This window comes from Halichoerus grypus, chromosome 11 (assembly GCF_964656455.1).
Source record: "Halichoerus grypus chromosome 11, mHalGry1.hap1.1, whole genome shotgun sequence".
NCBI classification, from domain to species: Eukaryota; Metazoa; Chordata; class Mammalia; order Carnivora; family Phocidae; genus Halichoerus; species Halichoerus grypus.
Window position 1 is genome coordinate 15,332,499 of NC_135722.1, and position 20,284 is coordinate 15,352,782.

The 20,284-nt window shown below is 48.8% G+C and overlaps 1 protein-coding gene across 13 annotated transcripts in view; it reads left to right on the plus strand.

Moving 5' to 3' along the window:
* Positions 1-20,284, plus strand: part of AMBRA1 (autophagy and beclin 1 regulator 1) — a 170,953-nt gene that overhangs the window by 142,418 nt on the left and 8,251 nt on the right. For 12 of the 13 annotated variants that reach the window (XR_013442347.1, XM_078058089.1, XM_078058088.1 and 9 more), the window contains 2 exons: positions 12,448-12,587; positions 19,981-20,073. Coding sequence is in view for 11 of the 13 variants with exons in the window: in XM_078058089.1 (XP_077914215.1) it covers positions 12,448-12,587; positions 19,981-20,073 (233 nt within the window). In the remaining 2 variants the exon portion in view is untranslated. The remainder of the gene's footprint in view (positions 1-12,447; positions 12,588-19,980; positions 20,074-20,284) is intronic. The other variant, XR_013442346.1, reaches the window with a different exon arrangement.

The window sequence follows — 20,284 nt, forward strand, 5'->3', positions numbered from 1 at the left end:
AATTTCAGAAGGCCCTTTCTTGCCAGTGTGCCTTCTACCTGTCCCCCCCACTCCCCAAACCTGACTTCGGCAGCTCTTTCCCTTCTGCGGGACCTTTCTAAATCACTCCCTCCTTGTGCCACCACCCTCCTTGGTTCCCCCGAGCTTGTGTTAACACTCATCACATCAGATTGCACTTGTTTCCATGTCATTCTCCTCTTGGACTGTGAGCTCCTCGAGAGTGCAGACCATATCTGTGCCATGTTTATGAAGTCCAAGTACCTAAGAAGGAACCTGACATTTAGGAGAAGCTGAATGAATGGAAGAGAATCTCAAGAAAAGCGTCCTCCTTAGCATTTCTAGGTGATAACGAGCAGAACCAGTGATAGGTGACAGCATGTTCCACCAAGCCCCTGAAAGGGTAGAAGCAGGCAGTCTGTGCTCTTGACATCATACTGACAGGAAAGTCCCGATTTCTGAATCCCAGGTGACGTTGGAAGGATCTGGTATTAGGTGCTTGGGAGAGGACATCATGAAGTTCATAGGCCTGTTTTCTTACCTAGATATTTGAGGATGGACATTGAGGTTTAGTTTACATATTATTTTGCTTCTCCTCAGCAGATTTGGATGGTAAAAGTACCTGGTGTCTGCCTTTCACTACCTAGAATCCTGGTCCCAACAGCTGTTCTTCTAAACCCTTCCTGCCTAATTGTGAAATAATTGTTTATAATCATTAAGAGACAGGATCTGATTTCGGCAACACTAATGGACATCTCCAACCTCTTCCGGAAGCCAGGGCTCCTGCCCACCTCCTGGGTCCAGCCTGCCAGTCCTCCATCCTAGCAAGGTTCCTCCTTCCCATAAGTAGCTAGAAACATCTGGCTGAGGGTGAACAGCTACAGGGCGGAAGCCAAGATGTTGTCACAGATGGGGCTGGCAGCTCAGGGAATGCAGTTGGAGGAGTCTGCTGAGGAGGTGTGGTAACCCACTGCTGTCCTGCTAAGGGGCTCAGGGCGGCTGGCCAGCTGCTGTATGCCTCGTGACAAGAGCTGTTTCTCAGGCCTCCTAGTGAGGCTTTTTTGATTCTCAGTAGGCACCATCTGCCACTTAGGGAGCTGAAGTAACTAGAAAGCTCCCATTTGGGAAGTGTTCCTCTCACCCAAGAGACAGGATCCAGCCTTCTGAGCAAGGTTTTGCTTACCCTTTTCCACCAAGTCTGACTTTAAACCCCTGCGCTACAGAAAGGTTTCTGGTTTTCCAGGTCTTGGTTGCCCCTTACCTCCAGAGGCACCAAAGCATTCAGCAAATGTCCCTGAATTCAGTCATTGGTGGAAGGGAAGACACCAGCTTTTTTGGATAGCTGTGCTGTATCACCGTTTAAGGCAAGAAGTGCCTTTTTGTCTGAGAACAGGGAGCGAGGGTTTAATGGGACAGTAGAGCATCTCCCTCTGTGCACAGGTAAGTATAGGTGGGTGTGTCCATCTGTAATGTCAAGCTCTGTCTTCGAAGGAATGCTTTTGTGGGTGACGGGCCTGTCCTCAAGCTTCTCTACTCAGAATCCCCCTTCATTTTAGTCTTACCTCTTGGAATTCACTATGGTAATATTCAGAGAGGTGAGCTTGTTGGGCCAACAGACAGTCCCAGGAGAACGTCCTTCAGAGCATTGACTTACCTTATTTTAATTCCCACTAAGTGACATCTCTCCCCAAGAGATGATCTCTTACCCAGTCCCATATGAAAAGTCTTCTGAAAATCAATGGCTAATTGCTGGCTTGCCTTGGTGCATTTATTCTGAACGGTTCTTCAGACCTCTGGATTAGTGCTTCTCAAACTGTGCTCCTTGGATAACCTGCATTAGAGTACGTGGGGTCCTTGTCAGAAACAGACAGCACTTGAGGCCTAAAGAGCCACATAAGAATGGGGCGGGAGGGGCACAGGTGTTTGTATTTGTAAAACAGGCTTTCCAGGTGATTCTGATATGCACTCGAGTTTGAGAACTGCTGTTTTTAATGACTGCTTTCTTCATTTGAGGTCTCTGCCCTCAGCGTCCTCAGCAAGGAAGGGACACAGTCTCAGGTTTACTTGTGGTTTTATGCATGGTGCTCTGATCCTTGGCTAATCTTGTTGTGGGCACGGTGGCCTTTGGGCTCCATTTCCCACCAGACTCTTACTTGGCTTTTTGGCTGACTGTGCTTCACCTCCCATCTCTTCTCAGCTGTTGCTGCCCTCCGGGGCCCTCCCTTGAATAGCCATGTGCTGGATTCTGTTCTTCGCCCATGTTGAGCCATTTTAATTTTTATCCTTGTTTCTAGGATCAGGGTCCTTTTGATATTTCCCTTCTCTGCTTCTGAGGCTAGGCTCAGTCTTCCCAATTTTAGTATGATTTGCAAGTCTGGAAAAATAAGACTGAGCACATGTTTTATCTCCCCCTTCCCTCCGTCCATTCCAGCCTCCTCCAGGCTGGGGATGCCACTCTGCCTCAGGGGCTTATTTTCGATCTGACTCCCTTGCTCTGGAGCCAGGGAGGGCTTTTTGTTCATTTCTGTTTGGTTTTTTAAGTTAGGCATTTGGAGATTGCTGAGCTGAAGTTTTGCTGAATTCTCAAAACACGAAGCTGCCTGTGTGCCCTCCCTGCTTTCATTTTCTAATTGGAAGAAGGCATAATATTGTAACAGAAAACTGCAATTAATTTTCCAAAATAGTGGCAACTTGCACATTATAATAACTTTGGTTGTAACCAAGTGAAAGCATAATAACAAAAATATAAAATTACTAATGACACCAGAAATAGTCCTATACCATACTGCTCTTCCACTTTTGTGTAAGTAATAAGTGTTGTTTTACCTACAGCAAAAGTCATCAGCTGGGGGTGGGTGGGGGTGGTTCTGGGGCATTTTGAGCTGGAAAGCAAGAATAAGGATTAGTGCTTTCAACACAGGAAGTAAAATGCTGTCTACTCTTTTTCCCAGATGCATAGACCATCCCCCCAACAGGTAGGGGATGTGGGCACATAAGTGGTTCAGTAAGAACTGAAGCGGTCCTCACTGCATAATCCCTGCAGGTCCTAGAGGCAGGGGTTGCTTGAATCTCACCAGTGCTGTTCGCTTTTCTCTGTGGTCATTTTATTGGCAGAAGTGATGGATGAGGACACCATCATTTGACTTGGATGGGAGGAGCTCTAGGACAGAAAGCAGTTTAGCTCTCCTTTCTCTGTGGAACAGCATAGTGCTCTTTAAGGCAAAGCCTCAAATACTTAAGGGTCAATTTTATTGAAAGCTTTTTCTTTGTGGCTATGTGGTAAAACTGCATTCAGGTGTCGAGCAACTGTTACCTAGATAGATTATTGGTCTGGAGGGGGTGCTGGAAAGAGACCAGCCCCTCTCTCCTTCCCTCCCTCTCCCCCTTCCTTCTCCCTTCTCTCCCCTTCCTCTTCCCCTTCTCTCCCCCATTTTCCTCTCTTCTCCCCCTCTCTCTTCCTCTTCACTCCCCTCCTCCCCTACTTCTTTACCTTGAGAGTCCTGCTCTTCAGTGGTGGACTGTCCCCATTGTACACCTTCTTCCTCTGGAACTCTGGCTCCAGAGATATGTATCCCCCTCATCCTCAAGCAATCCTAGGAAGCAGGGAAGGAAAGGAGATTTGTTACCATTTTTTTTTTTTTTTTTTTACAGACCTACGATCTACTCAAAAGTAACTGGGCTGTAGTTCTCAATGTGTACTCCCCTGGGACCACATCAGTATCATCAGAGAACTTAGTAGAAATTCAGATTCTCAGCCTCATGTGAGACCTGCTGAATCAGAGGGTCTAGGGGTGGGGCCCAGCCATCCTTGTTTTACCAAGCCCTCCCGATGACTGCGCACTCAGTCAAGATGGAGAACCAATCATTGACTGCATGGGGATTCTAGTTAGACCTCACCTGTCCGTGTAACTTTGTCCTTTTCCTTTTTGCTCTCACCCTGTCTCTGGAACCTCATCTGATTTATATCTGTGGCTCCTATTAACCAGATCTTTCAGATACTTACAGGAAGTTGAGAAATTGATGAGTACCTCCCGCCCAAGGCATTCTGGATCATGCTAGCATCCTAGTGATAGTACTTTAAGAACCAATGCCATGAGGCCTTTTTCCATTTCTGATTAAAATTCTTACCTGCCCACAGTTGACTTGAGCTCTTAACTGCGAGCCCATGCCTGCTTGCCTGTGTGCTATAGAATACAGAGATGCTTCAGCTTGAAAAGTGAGAAGCAATATCTTTATCTTTCGCTCCAGGCCCTTCCCCATCTGAAGGGGTACTTCTGGAGTTCCCTTTTCCAACATTCCACCTACTGTTATCCTTTGATGGGATATATCACTATGATGCCCATTAATGGATATCTTAGAGTCATCCTGATTATAAAGAAACATCGGTTGTCTTTCTTTTTATAGCCATTTTCTGTCATTTTTACAGCCATCTTCACAGAGCCCAGTGATGACTGATTATTATTATAAGTTCATTAAAATGAACCACAGAAAAGGCTTGGTATCCAGAGTGTTCAAATTAGTCACAACTAAACTGTAGCTTAGATCCTGGGGCAGGATGGATGCCTAGCGCTGTCAGCACTGAGCAGCATTTATGTAACTAACGTGTACAGGCTCTTTGGGCCTGTCCTAGCTCCATTCTTCAGGATGTAATCTTCACTGTAGCCTCCTTGCCCTGAATTTAGCCTGTGACATAATCCACTCACCTATACTTCCCTAGATTCTGAAAGTTTGATTTTCAAAAGTGATCTAGAACTCTCGTTCAATCCCAGAGTATTCCTTTCTTAATCTTGTCTGGCCTTGGGAGTGGCAAAAACCAAAAATGAAGATATTTTATTTTTGTATCCTGGAAGGGTACTATTTCTTCAAGGGGAGATTGGGATAAAAGAGAGACAGCTTTGTTGTCAGAAATGATTTACTCCTTCCCAAGATTTTGTCCTCATTAATTTTCTTAAAGCTGACTGTCAGTTGATTAAAAGCTGCTTCCGCTGCAATTATCTTAAAGTTGACTTCTGAGATGTGGTACAAAGCATCTATCCTCAGAAAGTTCCTTTCTTCAGCACATTGCAGGAAAGGGGGAGGGAGTAGGGGAGAATCAGGGGTGTCTCTGATGCAGTTTGTCAGAGAAGGGAGGGGGCAAGATAAAACATTAAAAATAACAGTAGAGCTACAATTAGTTTAGGTGAATTTTTCCATGACAGATTCCTCTCGGGGAACTGTAATGATTTCTTTTCCCCCATGGCCTCTTAGTAGAGTGCAGTCTATTCTGTGCATTATTCTTTACACTTAGCAAAATTTTATTGAGCTCCTACTATGGGCCAGGTATTTTGTGAGGTTGGGGAATGCCATGCATAAAATGGACCTAGACCCTGCTCTCTTACCACACAACTGGCTTGCTTTTTTTTAAAGATTTTATTTATTTATTTGACAGAGCACACAGCAGGGGGAGAGGGGGAGGGTGAGGCAGACTCCCTGCTAAGCAGGGAGCCCCACACGGGGCTCAGTCCCAGGACCCTGGGATCATGACCTGGGCCGAAGGTAGACGCTTAACCGACTGAGCCAGCCAGGCACCCCCACAACTGGCTTCTCGACTGGTCTTTGCACTGCTGTATTCCCAGCCTTCACTGCACGGGGCACACAGGAGAACAGCATTTGTTCCAGGAATGTGTGTCCCTTTGATATCTTGTGCTCCGTGTATTCCCCACACATGCATGAACACACACCCCTGCTCACCAGCACCAGTCAGTATGTCTAGCACATGTCTTAGTGATGGTAATTGAATGAAAGTATCAAGGAGATAACCCTTATGAAAATAGGGAGTGTCCTACTCATTTCACAATTGTGCCCAATATCGGTTTCTTGGGGTGCTAGTCCCGGCACTGAGACATGGTGAGAGATGCCCAGTAGATAGTTTCAAAAGCAAAAGGCAAAATGTTTTGTTTTTTTCAAGAATTGGTAGGAGAACCAATTCTTGCATTTGTAGAAGCTGAACATATTTTAATGTATTTTAAGTATAAAATACAAAGCATTTTAATGTTTAACCATCCTCAACACTCCTCTTCCAAAAATATGTATCAACTAAAACATGTGGAATGTGTTGGAATATATTGAAAGACTCTGTTATCCAAGGTGAGTATCTAGAACAACTACTCATTTGGCCATTTCCTTTGAGATTTGTGAAGCCAAGGGAGGGTCAAGAACTTGTGCTGTGCACAGACATGTGGGAATAGGAGGAAGTAATTATTTTAATTTTGGGGGGATTCCAGGAGCATTAAGTGCCTCGGTATTTCATTTAGCACCAAAGTAGGTCCCTCAGCTGAAGAAACCTCTCTGCTTTGATCCTAATAGCCTGAGATGGCCTTTGGAAAGCATCAAGCCAATTGAAAAATAAAATTCTTGCCCTTTGACTGTCTTTGTGGGATCCCTTTGAGAGGAGTAAGTGAATAAGACAGAGTTTACAGGTCTCAATAAATCACAGGAGGTTGGCTAGAAATGACTTCAAGGCAGCAGACTGTCAATGGCAGCCAAGGGCAACACATTCCAAAAGTTAAGAAAAGGGGGCGCCTGGCTGGCTCAGTAGGTAGAGCGTGTGACTCTTGATCTCGGGGTCTTGAGTTCAAGCCCCACATTGGGCCTAGAGCTTACTTACTTTATTTATTTTTTTTAAAGATTTTGTTTATTTGAGAGAGAGAGCAAGCAAGGGAGAGCACAAGCCGGGGGAGGGGCAGAGGGAGAAGGAAAAGCAGGCAGGCTTCCCCGCTGAGCAGGGAGCCCCTTGTGAGGCTCGATCCCAGGACCCTGGGATCATGACCCCAGCTGAAGGCAGACGCCCAACTGACTGAGCCACCCAGGCGTCCTAGAGCTTACTTTAAAAAGAAAAAAAAAAAAAGGAGCTCTTGCTCTTCTTTTCTGCTGAGAGAACTTTGGTTTGGACAAGGGTGGTCTAGGCAGATTTATTCCTGCTTCAGCTGAATAAAGGGGAGAGGTAGGTGAGCTGGTATTCTGAATTATATATATTTGCTTAGATTAATATATATATATATAATTATTTATTTTAAGATTTTATTTATTTGAGAGAGAGCGAGCGAGCACAAGCAGGCAGAAGGGCAGAGGGAGAGGAAGAAACAGACTCCCCACTGAGCAGGGAGCCCCCATGCAGGGCTTGATCCCAGGATCCTGGAATCACGACCGAGCCGAAGGCAGACACTTAACTGACTGAGCCAATCAGGAGCCCCTTATTTTTAAATGGTCACTTTAAAATAAACCTCCTACAAGTTCTAAACTCCAAAGTAGAATGTAAAGAAGGCTTAGAGACAGTAAAAGAAATGAAAGTTTCTGAAAAACAATCAGATTTTCTTAGAGATGAAGAAACTTCAGTAATTCATTAAGCAAATCTAAGCAAGTCAGCAGCTCGAAAGGAAGAAAAGATGACCAGAGTCTCTCCCCCCGCCTGCTCTGGGAAGTGTGCATTTCTCAGCCTCTGACAAGATGTGTAGCCATCCATTTCCAATGGAAAGGTCAGCTGTCTCTTAGTATCTCCTTTCCATTGATTTCTCCCTCTTCCCAGAGAGTTAATTTTCCTCTAGTAACCCTCTGTAAAAGCTTAAGGCCTCCCCGATTTCCATCATTACCAATAAGGCATTTTTCCTCTTCACATTTCCTTTCTTCCTCACAGCCCCCTTAGCTTGTGCCTTCTCTCGTGGCCCTTCCAGCCTCAGTTTCCAGTTGTCGCCTACCACCAGCTTCCATCGTCTTAGTTAAAACAGGGAAGATCTGCTGAGTGCACGCGACCTCTTGCCACCGTGGAGCCATTCCAGTTTTACAGATGATGAGCTTCCCAAACCCAAACAAGATAACCACAAAGTTTTTTCTTTCAGCTTCTTAACTGAGCTGATCTGAACAGTGCCATTTGCTGCTTGGACTAATGGTCTGAGCTTTATTGATATGCAGCCAGAAAGAAAACATCTTGTTGAGGGCAGCAATACTTTTCCTCTAAATTTTAAGAGGGTGGAGAGGAAGGTTTCCCAGTAAGCAACTCTGGTCGCCTCTCATTCTTTTCCTGTCCACCTCTGAACAAGAAACAAGACCTCTTTAGTTTTGATCTGGAAGCTGTTTTCTTTCTTTTTTTAAAGATTTATTTATTTGACAGAGAGAGACACAGCGAGAGAGGGAACACAAGCAGGGGGAGTGGGAAAGGGAGAAGCAGGCTTCCTGCTGAGCAGGGAGCCCGGATGCGGGGCTCGATCCCAGGACGCTGGGATCATGACCCGAGCTGAAGGCAGACGCCTAAGGACTGAGCCACCCAGGCGCCCCTGGAAGCTGTTTTCTTTTGCTCCTACTTGCTCTTAGTTTGAGGGATGGAAGGGCAAGGGGTACGAGAGATGGTCTTGGACCCCAGAAGTGGAAGAATCGTTATCTTCTCCCACTCCCTTGGAACCGTAAAGATCTTGGCGACCTGACTCATTCCCTGGTGACGTGCTGAGACTGCACTGAGTCTCCTTCTAGCATATTGATTCCAATTCCCTTCATGGATGTTAGACAGAAACAAGAACAGTCTGCTTGGGGAGGGGGTTGCTGTCAGCATTTGTCATCTACCAGGGAGCAGCTGTAGCCGAGACAGGTGAAACCAGGACTCTGCCAACATGAATCAGCAGCGGGGTTTTCCATCCAGGCCCACAGAGGGTCCCCATATCCGGATAATCCTCCTCCAATGTCATGGAATTCGGTGGTACAGCTTCATGGGGAAGAAGGGAGAGAGGGATTTTTGGCAGGCCACCCAGTTTTGTCCTGGACGAGTGTTAAGGAAACCTTTACTTGAGATATATTTGGGGTGCCTTTAAGGGAAGGCCAGAGCCGTCCCTTAACACTGTTTCAGATCTTCTTTCTTGTCAGTGCAGATGAACCTTGAGTTTACAGAGCCAGGGCTGGTCCCCACTGGCGTCTGGGAGGAGACTGCTCCCTGAGTCACTGGGTTGGAAAGACTGCTGGCCGAAACCCTAAATGGTGTGGGAGTAGCCAGAGCTACCAAACCTCCTGTCCACATTGGGAAACTTCTTGAGCAGATATTCTTCTTGTCGCTAGGACTGACTAATTGTGAGGCGTATACCCCCCTCAGTGAGGTGCTTTGAGAGCTCCGGCCAGAGAATAGAGTGGGAACTACATCTCTGGATGGTTCTGAAAATGGGCCAGGTTCTCCTTCCTCTGGGCTCCTTGAGTTTCAGACATGTGTGAAATCAGGAGTATTGGACTGGATGGCCTCTTCAGGACTATAAAGCAGCGTCCTGCCCATCTGGCATCCTCTGTGCTCTCATTACCCACCCCCCATATGTTTTGCTCTCCTCTCCCTCTTTCCCACCCCCATATTAGAGTGTGATAAGCAAGCAAGTGCTTATCAGGAGTCCTGGAGGCTGCTGATCCTCACGTGGCATTTTCTGGCTTCCTGCCACAAAGCAGGATTTAGTCTTAATACCCAAACATAGGAGGAGATGGGCACTTGGGAGTTGCCCTTTCAGTGGTGTTTAAGGACTTGACAGGGGTCAGGGACCGGGGGGACTGCCATAGTCCGAGGACAAATCGATGCCCCATGACTACTATAGTCATGGAGGTTGTGAATATCTGTGCAGCAAGGTCTGGGAGTCTCAACCTTTAATGACCTCTCCCCTGTCCACCTGACCTTGTCTCACCTGAGCTTGGTCATCCGTCATACTGGTCTCTTGAGGGTTTTGTCTCTAAAGTAGGTTCCTGTACTTAGAAGCAAATTGATAGTATTTGCTTATTTTCTCTGCAGCAACTATAAAAGGTAAATATGTGACATGTGAGAGGCTTGTTTGCTTCTTTACTGGTCTGGAACATTTCTAGAAGAGTTCTCTTAGCTTTTCTTTGAGACCTCTGTCAAAAAACTCGGCACAACCTTAAAGCATCTATTTTACTAACCTTATTATCCCCCTTCTTGCATGGCTGCTTTCTCTGCCCAGCTCCCTGAAGTTATGAATCATCATGACTTTAGGTGAGACTCCTTTGTGAAGCTTTGTAGGGCCGCCACAGGCCAAGACCAAAGCTCCCCTCGCCCAACCCACTGAGATTAACACACATCCCTCCTTAATTAACCCTGGGTGTCCCCTCACTCATGCCACTGACCCTTGAGGCGAAGGAAAATTAAACAGTCAGTGATCCTGGCCACACTGGCCACACTGGTTAGATCCCAGCCACTTTGTCCTCTGAGTATATATGTCAACTCATATTTAACCATCTGACCTATTGGGGGGACAGAAACCATTGATTTCTGGGAAGGAAAACCTCTGTGAGAAAGGGTAAAGACACCACAGCCCAGCCCCTGATGTGAAGGAAAAGGGTTGATGAGGTGTGCAGAGCAAGGCAGGCGCTGCCATCTTCATGGAGAGTCGGCCATCGAGACTGGAAAAGAGTAGTAGCGGAGGTTTGTTGGAGGCGCCTCCCAGATTCATATGTGCAAGGAAGAGACGATCCGAAGGTCAAGCAACCACGTTCTACATGACTAGTTTAGAAATTGATAAACTCCATTGGGCTCTTTTTCAGTAGTCTCCTCAGTTAGACAAAAGATTCTTGCTCATTCTTACATTTGGAGTTACAAAAAGGGAGGGCAGGGGAGGTTCTTAAAGTGGCAGCCGTGGGGCAGTCAGCCTTATGCCTCAAAAGAGAGCCAGTTCCTTATCTGTAAGAGACCCATCCAACTTCCGGACCGGCGCAGGGCCGTTCTGGCGCGTGCCACCGGCTGCCCAGGCACATTTCTCAGCACCACAAAGCCTGGGAAATCGTCACAACAGGCTTCTCTGTGTAGGTGTCAGGATGTTGAGAACTCGTGCTGCTTGTTCTCCGCTCCATTCTAGAGCCCGTCCCGGGGAAGGCCTTTCAGGTAGATGCCCAAGGCACATGAACAAGCGTTCCCGCATCCAGGGCTTATCACTTCATTTGTGTACGTGCAATGGACCCTTAGCCAGTTTTTACGTCCTTTCTTTCCTTTTTTTTTTTTCTTTTTTGAATTTTAAATCTCTCATCCGGATAATCTGAAAAGTAATAATTATTGTACCGCCCTAAATTCATTTTTGAATATTAGTTTCTAAACCACATCTCGTTTGGTCTCCCATTTTTTTCCCTCCATCAGGGGGCAGGGAAAGGCAGATGTAGTTCATCCCCGTTTTATAGATTAAAGCCTGAAGAGGCTAAAAGGGAAAACATTGACTAAAACCCCAGTTTATAGATTCTTGGCTTTATCCTTTTCATAGACCCTAACGACCTTTTTTGAAGCCCCAGATGCAGATTCCTGGTAATAATAGCAACAGCTATTAAGCAATGAGCTTGCACTGTGCCAGGCGTTTTCTACACATGTCTTTTCATCTCTCCAATCATTTGGCTGTTGGTGCTGTCTCTCTCTCTCTCTTTTTTTAAAGTAGGCTCCCTGCCCAGCGTGGAGCCCCATGTGGGGCTTGAACTCATGACCTTGAGCTGAGATCAAGAGTCAGATGCTTAACTGACTGAGCCACGCAGGCACCCCAAGTGCTGTCTCTTTTTAAACTGAGATCTGGAGATGTCACTATTCTAGAGAAGTGGTGTCAGGACTCCAACCCAGGGCTTTCTAACTCGAAAGAAAGTCCTCATCCTTCATTCTCCCACTGCCCTGCCCCTGTCTCTGACTACAGTTGCTGTGGAATATAGTGCAGCTCAGTGGCCAGAGAGATCGGAGGTTTTCTTTCACCTCCGGTCCAAACCCTAGCCACAGCTAAGCTGCCTCCTGAGAAAATAGTAGCTTTGGAAACAAGCAGACTATTGAAGGGGACTCTCTCCCTTGGAGAAATGGAAATGATCTATTTAATGGTGATTTATATAAGCTAGAAAGAAATCACGTACCTGGTTCAAGATCCCCCTCTCCCCTGCTTCCTACATCTTAGTGCACCTTTTAGGTTTCCTTAACAATAGCAGTTTTAACATTGCTTTTAATTAGATGAATTAAGAATGTTCTCTGGTGTTATCACCCCCTCCCGCCCCCCTATCACCTTCAGTTCCCCATTGCTGTGAGAGCTGTGATTGCCATGGTAACGGGACTCCCAGTTGAGCTTGACTCTCACTGGTCTGTCTGGTCAGGGGAAAGTTAGCGGCAGGCCTTCCTGGTGAACAGAGTTCTGACTGCCTTTCCAGGGGGCTGCCTTACAGCCATGAAAAGAGCTAAAAGGCTGTAAGGAGAGCACAAGCAAGCTTCCTGCAGAAAAGCCCAAGTGTGCCCTAGTCTTGCTCGAGAGAGTTCTAGCCTTCCTCCTAAAGTGAGAGGGCCCCAGCCTCCCAAGTTTGCCGTATGTGGAAGAGGCCTTCTTTCCTCCCTGTGGTTAACTTGCTCCCGGCCATAGAAGGGACTTTGTTATTCTTGGTAACAAATTTTTCTCCTCGAATTCTCTTTTCTTCCCTCTTTTCTCCCCCACCCAGAGAGTTTTCAACGTCCTTTACCCCATGCCTGCCGACCAGCGGAGACATGTCAGCATCAACTCTGCCCGCTGGCTGCCCGAGCCAGGGCTCGGCCTGGCCTATGGTACCAACAAAGGAGACCTGGTGATCTGCCGACCAGAGTGAGTGGCCTAGGGTGGGCGGCAGCGTGGGCGGGAGGGGTCATCCAGGCCGAGGACGGGAGTAATCGGCATCGTCTGTGGGTCTGGCCGTGAGGTGGGGTCTTGTAGATGGGAAATCGAAATTCTGCTGGAGCCTGCCGCATTCTCTGCGTCACTCCATAAAGGGCCCTTTTCACTTAGGGTTGCTAGGGTTAGCTCTCTGTCCCAGAAATCTTCAAAAGACTGGTTTAGTTATTATGTCTTCTTAAATCTAAGGCAGTATTTTTTTCCTTTGTTTTCTCTTGTTCTCTGGTTACCTATTGATAGTAAAGTTTCCCTGCAGGCAAAAGCATAGATATCAAAGATTCTTTTCTAAACACCTTTTGAAAAATTCAACAGGTGGTCTTAGGTTTGTGTAAATGCCACAGACATAACTTAAGAAATAAAACTGGAAATAGAGTATTGTTAAAGCCCTAATTTGTCAGGCCACTGATCTCTAGCAGCCTGGCTCTGTGTCCTGCCTGTTTTCCTTTCTGCTTGTGCTTCGTAACAGTGAAGGCAAATTGAAAAGTTCCATTTAGAATCAAAATGCTTGTTATCTGGTCTTGAAGTAGGGGATAGGAGGGGACACTTCTGTCCTGGGTCCTGATGACACCCCTTCCCCTTCCCCTGGTGTTGTGGAGGATAGAGGTCTCTTCTTTCACTTGAGACCCTGGGAGTCAGCCAGGTCTGTCATCAATTTCCAGACCCAGCCAGGTGGGGCGCGTGAAGCTCTGTGCTTCAGTGCAGATCAGGCTGATTGCTGTGTGGGCCGCCGCAGGGTTCCAGCCGACTAAATGCCACTTCTGCCTCCACGCCGTCCTAATGCTGTCCTTCACTTGGCGCAGAGTCTTCTCCAGGGGTGTTCTGTGGATCACAGAGCATGGCGTGACTGCTCTGGTAGGGTCTCTGGCTATTGGAAGTGTCTGCGTTGCCTTTTGATAGGGCCTTTGGTGATTTTTCCTAGGGTGTGTATTTGGGTCAGTTCTTGTGCCTGGTAGGTGACTGGTGACTGAGCCCTTGTCAGCTGAGCTAGGTCAGTGGCTCAGGAGAAAGGAAACCCAATTCTAAGGGCAGCTCTTTCATTCTATCCTGCATTTTTGGAGCCCCTCCCAAAGAGAGGCTGCCGTCTGCGACCACGGTCTGCCAGCTGCACTCTCCTCAGGCTCTGTGTCCAGAGGGCCCCTCTCACTAGCTGCTCGTGCCTTTCCAGAACCAGACCGGCCTCCTTGACGACTGTGCTGCTGTTAGTCCTGGCACTGGGTCTCTCCGTTTCTGCCTTCCTTCTGGCCTGACCGTAGTCCTGGGATCAGTCTGCTCTGAGCTCTGCCTTTTTCCCCAAAGCACATGAGACTGATTATCTTATCTCACCCTCTTAGGAGTTCATAAGAGGACTCTGATAGGCATCGTTTCCAAAACTGGCACAGAATTCTGGACCATAATTTTATTCTTAACCAACACTGTAGTTACAGGCCTTTCTTTCCCTGTTTCTCCAAGACATCCTCCTTCAACATGGTCTTGTCTGTAGCGCCAGCCACTAACCCTTTGTCCCAGCCAGACTCCCATCCCCTGCCCTTGTAAAATCGACCTGCTCCCACAGAGGCAGAATCTCTACCTCCAGTTCGTCGTGGTCCCCCAGAGGCTTTTATGTCTGAAACCCCGGCCTCCGCACTTGGTGTGAGTCACAGACACCTCAGCCACACATGAAGCTGGCTTTGGCCTCTCTTCTCTCTTGTCTCCCCATATGTCGTCTGCGACATCCAGCGTCAGCAGGCTGGAGCCATCCCGGACTGCCTGGGGAGCGCAGCCGCAGGAACTCAGGCCTCTTCCCCGATCAAGGGGGCACTAGCAGTCGACACCACGAACAGTGGCCCACCACAGACCAAGTTGTGTTGGCCCGAGGGAGAGCTAGCTTGGCCTGCCTGTGTGGGGTTGCTGTTTCTCCTGAATTCTTGGGTCATTCTGGCAAATGCCCCAAATCTTAGGGCTGCATATTTGAGGGAACCATGTAAATTAAGACAGACATGACTTTGTCCTAAGTTGTTCACAGCTTCTCCGCTTCTCAGTCCCCTTCGTATCTGTGGGATTTGGCTTCAGGCAGGGAAGATGGAGCAGTATTCAGGTAAAGACGGGAAGACTCAGCCCAGGCCTCCCAGCAGATAGATCAGTGACAGAATTAGGCTTCCTGACTTTCTAGTTCCAGGCTCTTTCCTACAGCTGATTTTTTAACCTTTTTTCTATCATGAATAACTTTAAAATTCTGATGGGGGCGCCTGGGTGGCTCAGTCATTAAGCGTCTGCCTTCGGCTCAGGTCATGATCCCAGGGTCCTGGGGTCGAGCCCCGCATCGGGCTCCCTGCTTCGTGGGAAGCCTGCTTCTCCCTCTCCCACTCCCCCTGCTTGTGTTCCCTCTCTCGCTGTGTCAAATAAATAAAATCTTTAAAAAATAAATAAAGAAAATTCTGATGGAAACCATGTACGCTCTTCCACAGAAAAATATACCACAAGAACACCCATGTGATTTCATTGCTCTCTTAAGACCTCAGGTAAAGCATGCAGCTCTAGATCACGTTGAGGCATTGAAGCGGGTCAGGTGATTGACACGGAGGGAAATGAGAGAGGAGAAGCGAGAATGTTCACATCTTTTGAACAGTCTGTGGTTGGTCTCTGGCCTAGAACAAGGAGAACAAACGAATAGGACAGTAGGAGCTCAGCGTTGTTGTCTCTCCAGTAGATAGGCAGCTGGCCTGAGGCTCACCACCCTTCCCCTGGTGACAGAGCTCTGGCACAGCTGTTCCCGAGGGCACAGCAGCCGGCTGGCCGGGGTTACAGCCCTCGCCCCAGAACAGGTGGTTGTCTGCCTTCATCCGCCGACACCGGCAGCTGCACCCCGCTTCCTGCTCTCTGCCTCTTGATTTCTCCTCCATTGTCTTAGCCTCTACACTCTCTCCAAGCACAGACAGAGGTCACAAGCCCCTTGGGCATCTTTTGGTGGTACTAAAACCCCGCTGATAGTAGAAGAAGGGCCTCAGGAAATACTCCCATCGCTCTAGGGAACCACATTCTGATGACAGGCGAGGAGACGAACACTAGCCCTGTAGCCCCTGTGCAAAGCCATTAGGGTGGCTGGTAGCCCGGTCACCCCACCCTTCCTAGCAGTGAGGCCCTCCCTTCTCCTTTGCTTTGCTTCCCCCCCCCCCCCCCGCCCCGCCACTCCTCCCAAGCTGCTGCTGTGCCTCTGGCTGACTGCCAGGCCAGCCAACACCCCCACCAATAACCATAGTGGGTGTGAAGTACCAGATTGATGTGAGGGGGTGCTTGCTCACTTCCGGCTTCATAGATCAGCCCTACAAATGGGGGGGAGGTGTTGCTGGGAAGACCACTGCTTCTCAGAGTCAGCTCTGAAGACAGAATTGAGGGACTCATGCCAGAAGAAACTAGGCCAGGACTGTGGGGCATCTGGCCCCCTGGCTGAGTGTGGCACCCCTGACAAGGCCCCAGCTCTGTCCCTTAAGAGGAAGCTACCGCTGTAAACAGTGATTGCAATCAAGCATCACTGACCAAGGAAGAGAAAGGCACACCCCTCAATCAAAAGAGGAGCCACAGAGACTTCATCTTTCCGGCTGTCCCACAAGAGCCAGGTGCCAACTCTTTCCCACGTTGCAGGGATAGCGGGGATAAATGCCCGTCCTTCTTTCCAAATAGCATGTAAGTGATAGATGAAAGAAGAATGTTCTCAAAGGGAATATTCCCTAGAAGTGGAGAAGTTCAGGGGTGCCTGCCTGGCTGAGTCGGTGGAGCGTGCAGCTCTTGATCTCAGGGCTGTGAATTCGAGCCCCATGTTGGGTGTAGAGATTCCTTAAAAATAAAATCTTAAAAAAAAAAATTGAGAAGATCGGAGCCATAATCTGCATGAGAGCGTGGTCACCACTGAGGAAGCTGGGACAGCTCCTAGCCATGTTCAGGGAGCCCCAGAAGGTCCCAGGTGTGAGGGAGTCACTGAGCCCAGCCCAGAAGCACAGCTTACAGATGGTGCTGAAGGAAGCCTAGGGTGAAGTGGAAGTAAGTCCCTTTGAAAAGGCTGACCCTGCTCGGCCTTCCCGTGCTTCCTCAGCCCTTTGTGTGTTTGCCTGGCTATCAGGAAGAACCCGGAGCCAACAGTGACTCATTGATCCTTACTAAGACCCAAGGAGAAAAGAGATAGTTGGGAGCATTATTCAGCTTGTAGACAGAAATCAGTGATACTGGGTATTGAAGGCTAAGAGTTTTAGTCGCCAGACAGGGTGTCTTCAGTTCTGATCCTTGGTCCAGTACCTGGAATTTTAACCAAACTTTAAACACGAGCTTGTTGTAGTCAAGCTGCTCTGACCACAGAAAGTAGAACAGGTCAGGGCTCCAGTAGACCTGTTGGTGGGGGCCAGAAAGGATGGGGAGGGGGCGGGAGAAGCACATCTGCCAGACTCCGTTGTCTCGTTCTGCTTGGCCGTCGACGTCATCACTGAATGTCCCGAATCCGCAGCTCTGAGCTGACACTGCATGCTGCCAGATGGAAAGTGGTTGAGGGGACCCTTTGATCATCAGCATCATGCTGACAGTCCCAGCCCAGAGAGTGGGCCTTCAGGTGGCCTGTCTTCTGAGACTGGAAGGAAGGTTCCTGGTCGTGCAGCGCATGGCTCAGCATAGGTCTAGTGTGGACAGTTTGTGGTCGCTACCCGGCCCTGGCTGGCAGGAATTACAGAGGAAGGATTTGGCAGGGCCCCGGATGGTACTGCCACCTGTCAATAAATCTTGACAAGTTTGTAAATCAGAGGCTCCCTGGCAGCTGGCTTCGCATGGGGCCTCATGCTCAGCAAACTCTGCAATGATGGCTTTGTTTTTGGAGGCCTCTGCTGTTGACCTCTGGCCCTTTGCCTCTTCCGTCGTGGAAGGTCCTCTCCTATCTCCCCTGCCCTGCAGTGCCCCTGCTCTTCTCAGACAACACCCACAAAAATAGCTGAATGCTCTGAAGAGGAAGGAGCTGCTCCTTTTTAAAGGGATGGTCTGAAGAAGATCACACCAAATCCGCAGCCCTGCGGGCCCCCGGGGGTAGCCAAGAGCGGTTAGACCAGACAGGGAAGGAAGAGCACCTGTGCTTGGCTGTGGCTCTTTCCCTCCAAAGACGCTCGTGTGCCCTCAGGTGAAGTCCAGTCCCCAGAATTTTCATGACCCTCGAGAGACAGATGAGGGGTTTCAGCCGAGGCCTGTTCCCCTTCACCTGCAGTAGCACAGCCTCCTGACACGTGGTCCCTTGTCAGCCAGGCCCTCAGGTGCCGTCCTGGCTAATCCTGACTTCACTCCCCCCCCCCCCCCCCCCCCCACAGCTGGCCTTTCCCTCATGACCCACTGGCTTTGATTTCTCTGCTCTTTGTTGAAGAAGCTCTGCCATTAAAGGAAGATGGCCGAGGCCTCTAGGTTAAAAAGTTGGCTTTTGTCAGAGCTTGTCTTAGCTCGGGCAGCCATTACAGAACACCACAGACTGGGGGATCTTAACAGAAATTTATTTCCTCACAGTTCTGGAGGCTGGAAGTCTGAGATGAGGAGCCAGCAGGGTTGGGTTCTGGTGAGGGCTGTCTTCTTGCATCCTCACGTGGTGGAGAAAGCGAGAGATCTCTTTCTTACTCTTCTTTTTCTTTTTCTTCTTTTTTCTGAGATTTTATTTTTAAATAAAATTTTTAAATAGGGGCGCCTGGGTGGCTAAGTCGTTAAGCATCTGCCTTCAGCTCAGGTCATGATCCTGGGGTCCTGGGATCGAGCCCCGCGTCAGGCTCCCAGCTTCCCGGGAAGCCTGCTTCTCCCTCTCCCACTCCCCCTGCTTGTTTTCCCTCTCTCGCTGTGTTTCCCTGTGTCAAATAAATAAAGAAAATCTTAAAAAAAAAAAAATTTTTTTTTTTTAAATAATCTCTACACCCAACGCGGGCTCAACCCCAAGATCAAGAGTTGCATGTTCCACTGACTGAGCCAGCCAGGCACCCCACTTTTGTACTCTTCTTATAAAGCCACAGTCCTTTTGGATTCAAGTCCCACCCTTATGGCCTCACTGAACTTTAATTACCTCCTAAAGACCCTCTCTTCAGCTACAGTTACACTGGGGGATAGGGCTCCAATATCTGGATTGGCGGGGGGATACGGTTCTTCAAGCACGTGTGCGTGCCCCCTCCCATTTAGGAACCAAGCCGGCTGTTCTGAGTATCTCTTTCAGTCTCCAGAGGGACACCAGAGTTTTGTTTTGTTTTGTTTTGTTTTAAAGATTTTATTTATTTGACAGATAGCGAGAGCAGGAACACAAGCAGAGAGAGTGGGAGAGGGAGAAGCAGGCTTCCCGCTGAGCAGGGAGCCCGATGTAGGGCTCGATCCCAGGACCCTGGGACCATGACCTGAGCTTAAGGCAGACGCTTGACAACCGAGCCACCCAGGCGCCCTTGTTTTGTTTTTAAGTGAGGTCTGTGCCCAACGTGGGCCTCAAACTCACGACCCTGAGATCAAGAGTCCCATGCTCTACCAGCTGAGCCAGCCAGACGCCCCAGGGACACCAGAGTTCTGATGGGCTCAGACACCTCTTCCCCATCTCCTGTCCCCACCTTCACCACCAGCACCCCACCCTCAACCACAGTGACTGCTAGGTAACACCTCTTCCAGGAAGGAATCCTTAAAAGCAAAGCAGTCTGTGTAACAGGACTGCTGCCTGGGGTGGCTTTGTAGGTCATTATAGAAACATGAGAAGCCACTGCTTCCCTTCTGGTAGCAGTGCCCATGGGAGATTAGAAGAAACGGCTTAATGGTCCATTACAGGGAAGGGAGGAAGCAGGGCAGGGTTGGCAGTGGGAGAACTAAGAATGGTAAGGTGCCTCATTTTCCTTCCTGCCTGCCCCATGGCAGCAGGGAAGACCCAGTGGCAAGAGCCTATGCTTTCTCCGTTTTGGAGCACGAAGTCCGGACTTTAGGTGGGGCTGTCTATGGCACCCTGTCTCTCCAGGGCCTCCCCAGCCTCTCATTTGCCATCTTAGCTCCTTTCTTTATGTCTGAAGAACACTTATCCCACTGCCTACGGATAGGGTGGCTATTCTTTAGCTATCTCTCAGGCCCAAGGAGGAGCTTGTTAGGCATTGTTCAGAGGAAGGAAGAGACTAAAAACCCACCACTACAGGCATTTGGGCTGTTGGAGAGTCGTCCGCATTGCTCCAGTACTGAGCGTCCTGGTCTCAGCTCCGCCCCAGGAGAGACTAAAGAGGGCTGTTGGGTCACAGTCCACAAAGCCCAGGAGGTGGGAGGAGTTCTGGCCCTTCTCTCTCTAATGCTCTCCACCTTTTCTCCTCCACTCTTCCCAACTGATTTTCAGGGCCTTAAACTCTGGTGTTGAGTACTACTGGGACCAGCTGAACGAGACTGTCTTCACGGTCCACTCCAGTAGCAGGAGCAGTGAAAGGCCTGGGTGAGTTTGGGAAGGAGGAGGGCACAGCTGCAGGAGGGAGGCTTGTCCCTTCCTCCTGTTTCGGATGGGCTCTCGAGCAGTGCCCTCGGACTGCTCTGGGCTCTCTGAGTGCCTCTCCTCAGCCACAGCAGCTCCTCTTTGATCTGCTTCATGCATTGAGCTTTTGCAGTTTCATTTGAGAAAAGCATTCTATGGCTGAGGAAGAGAACAA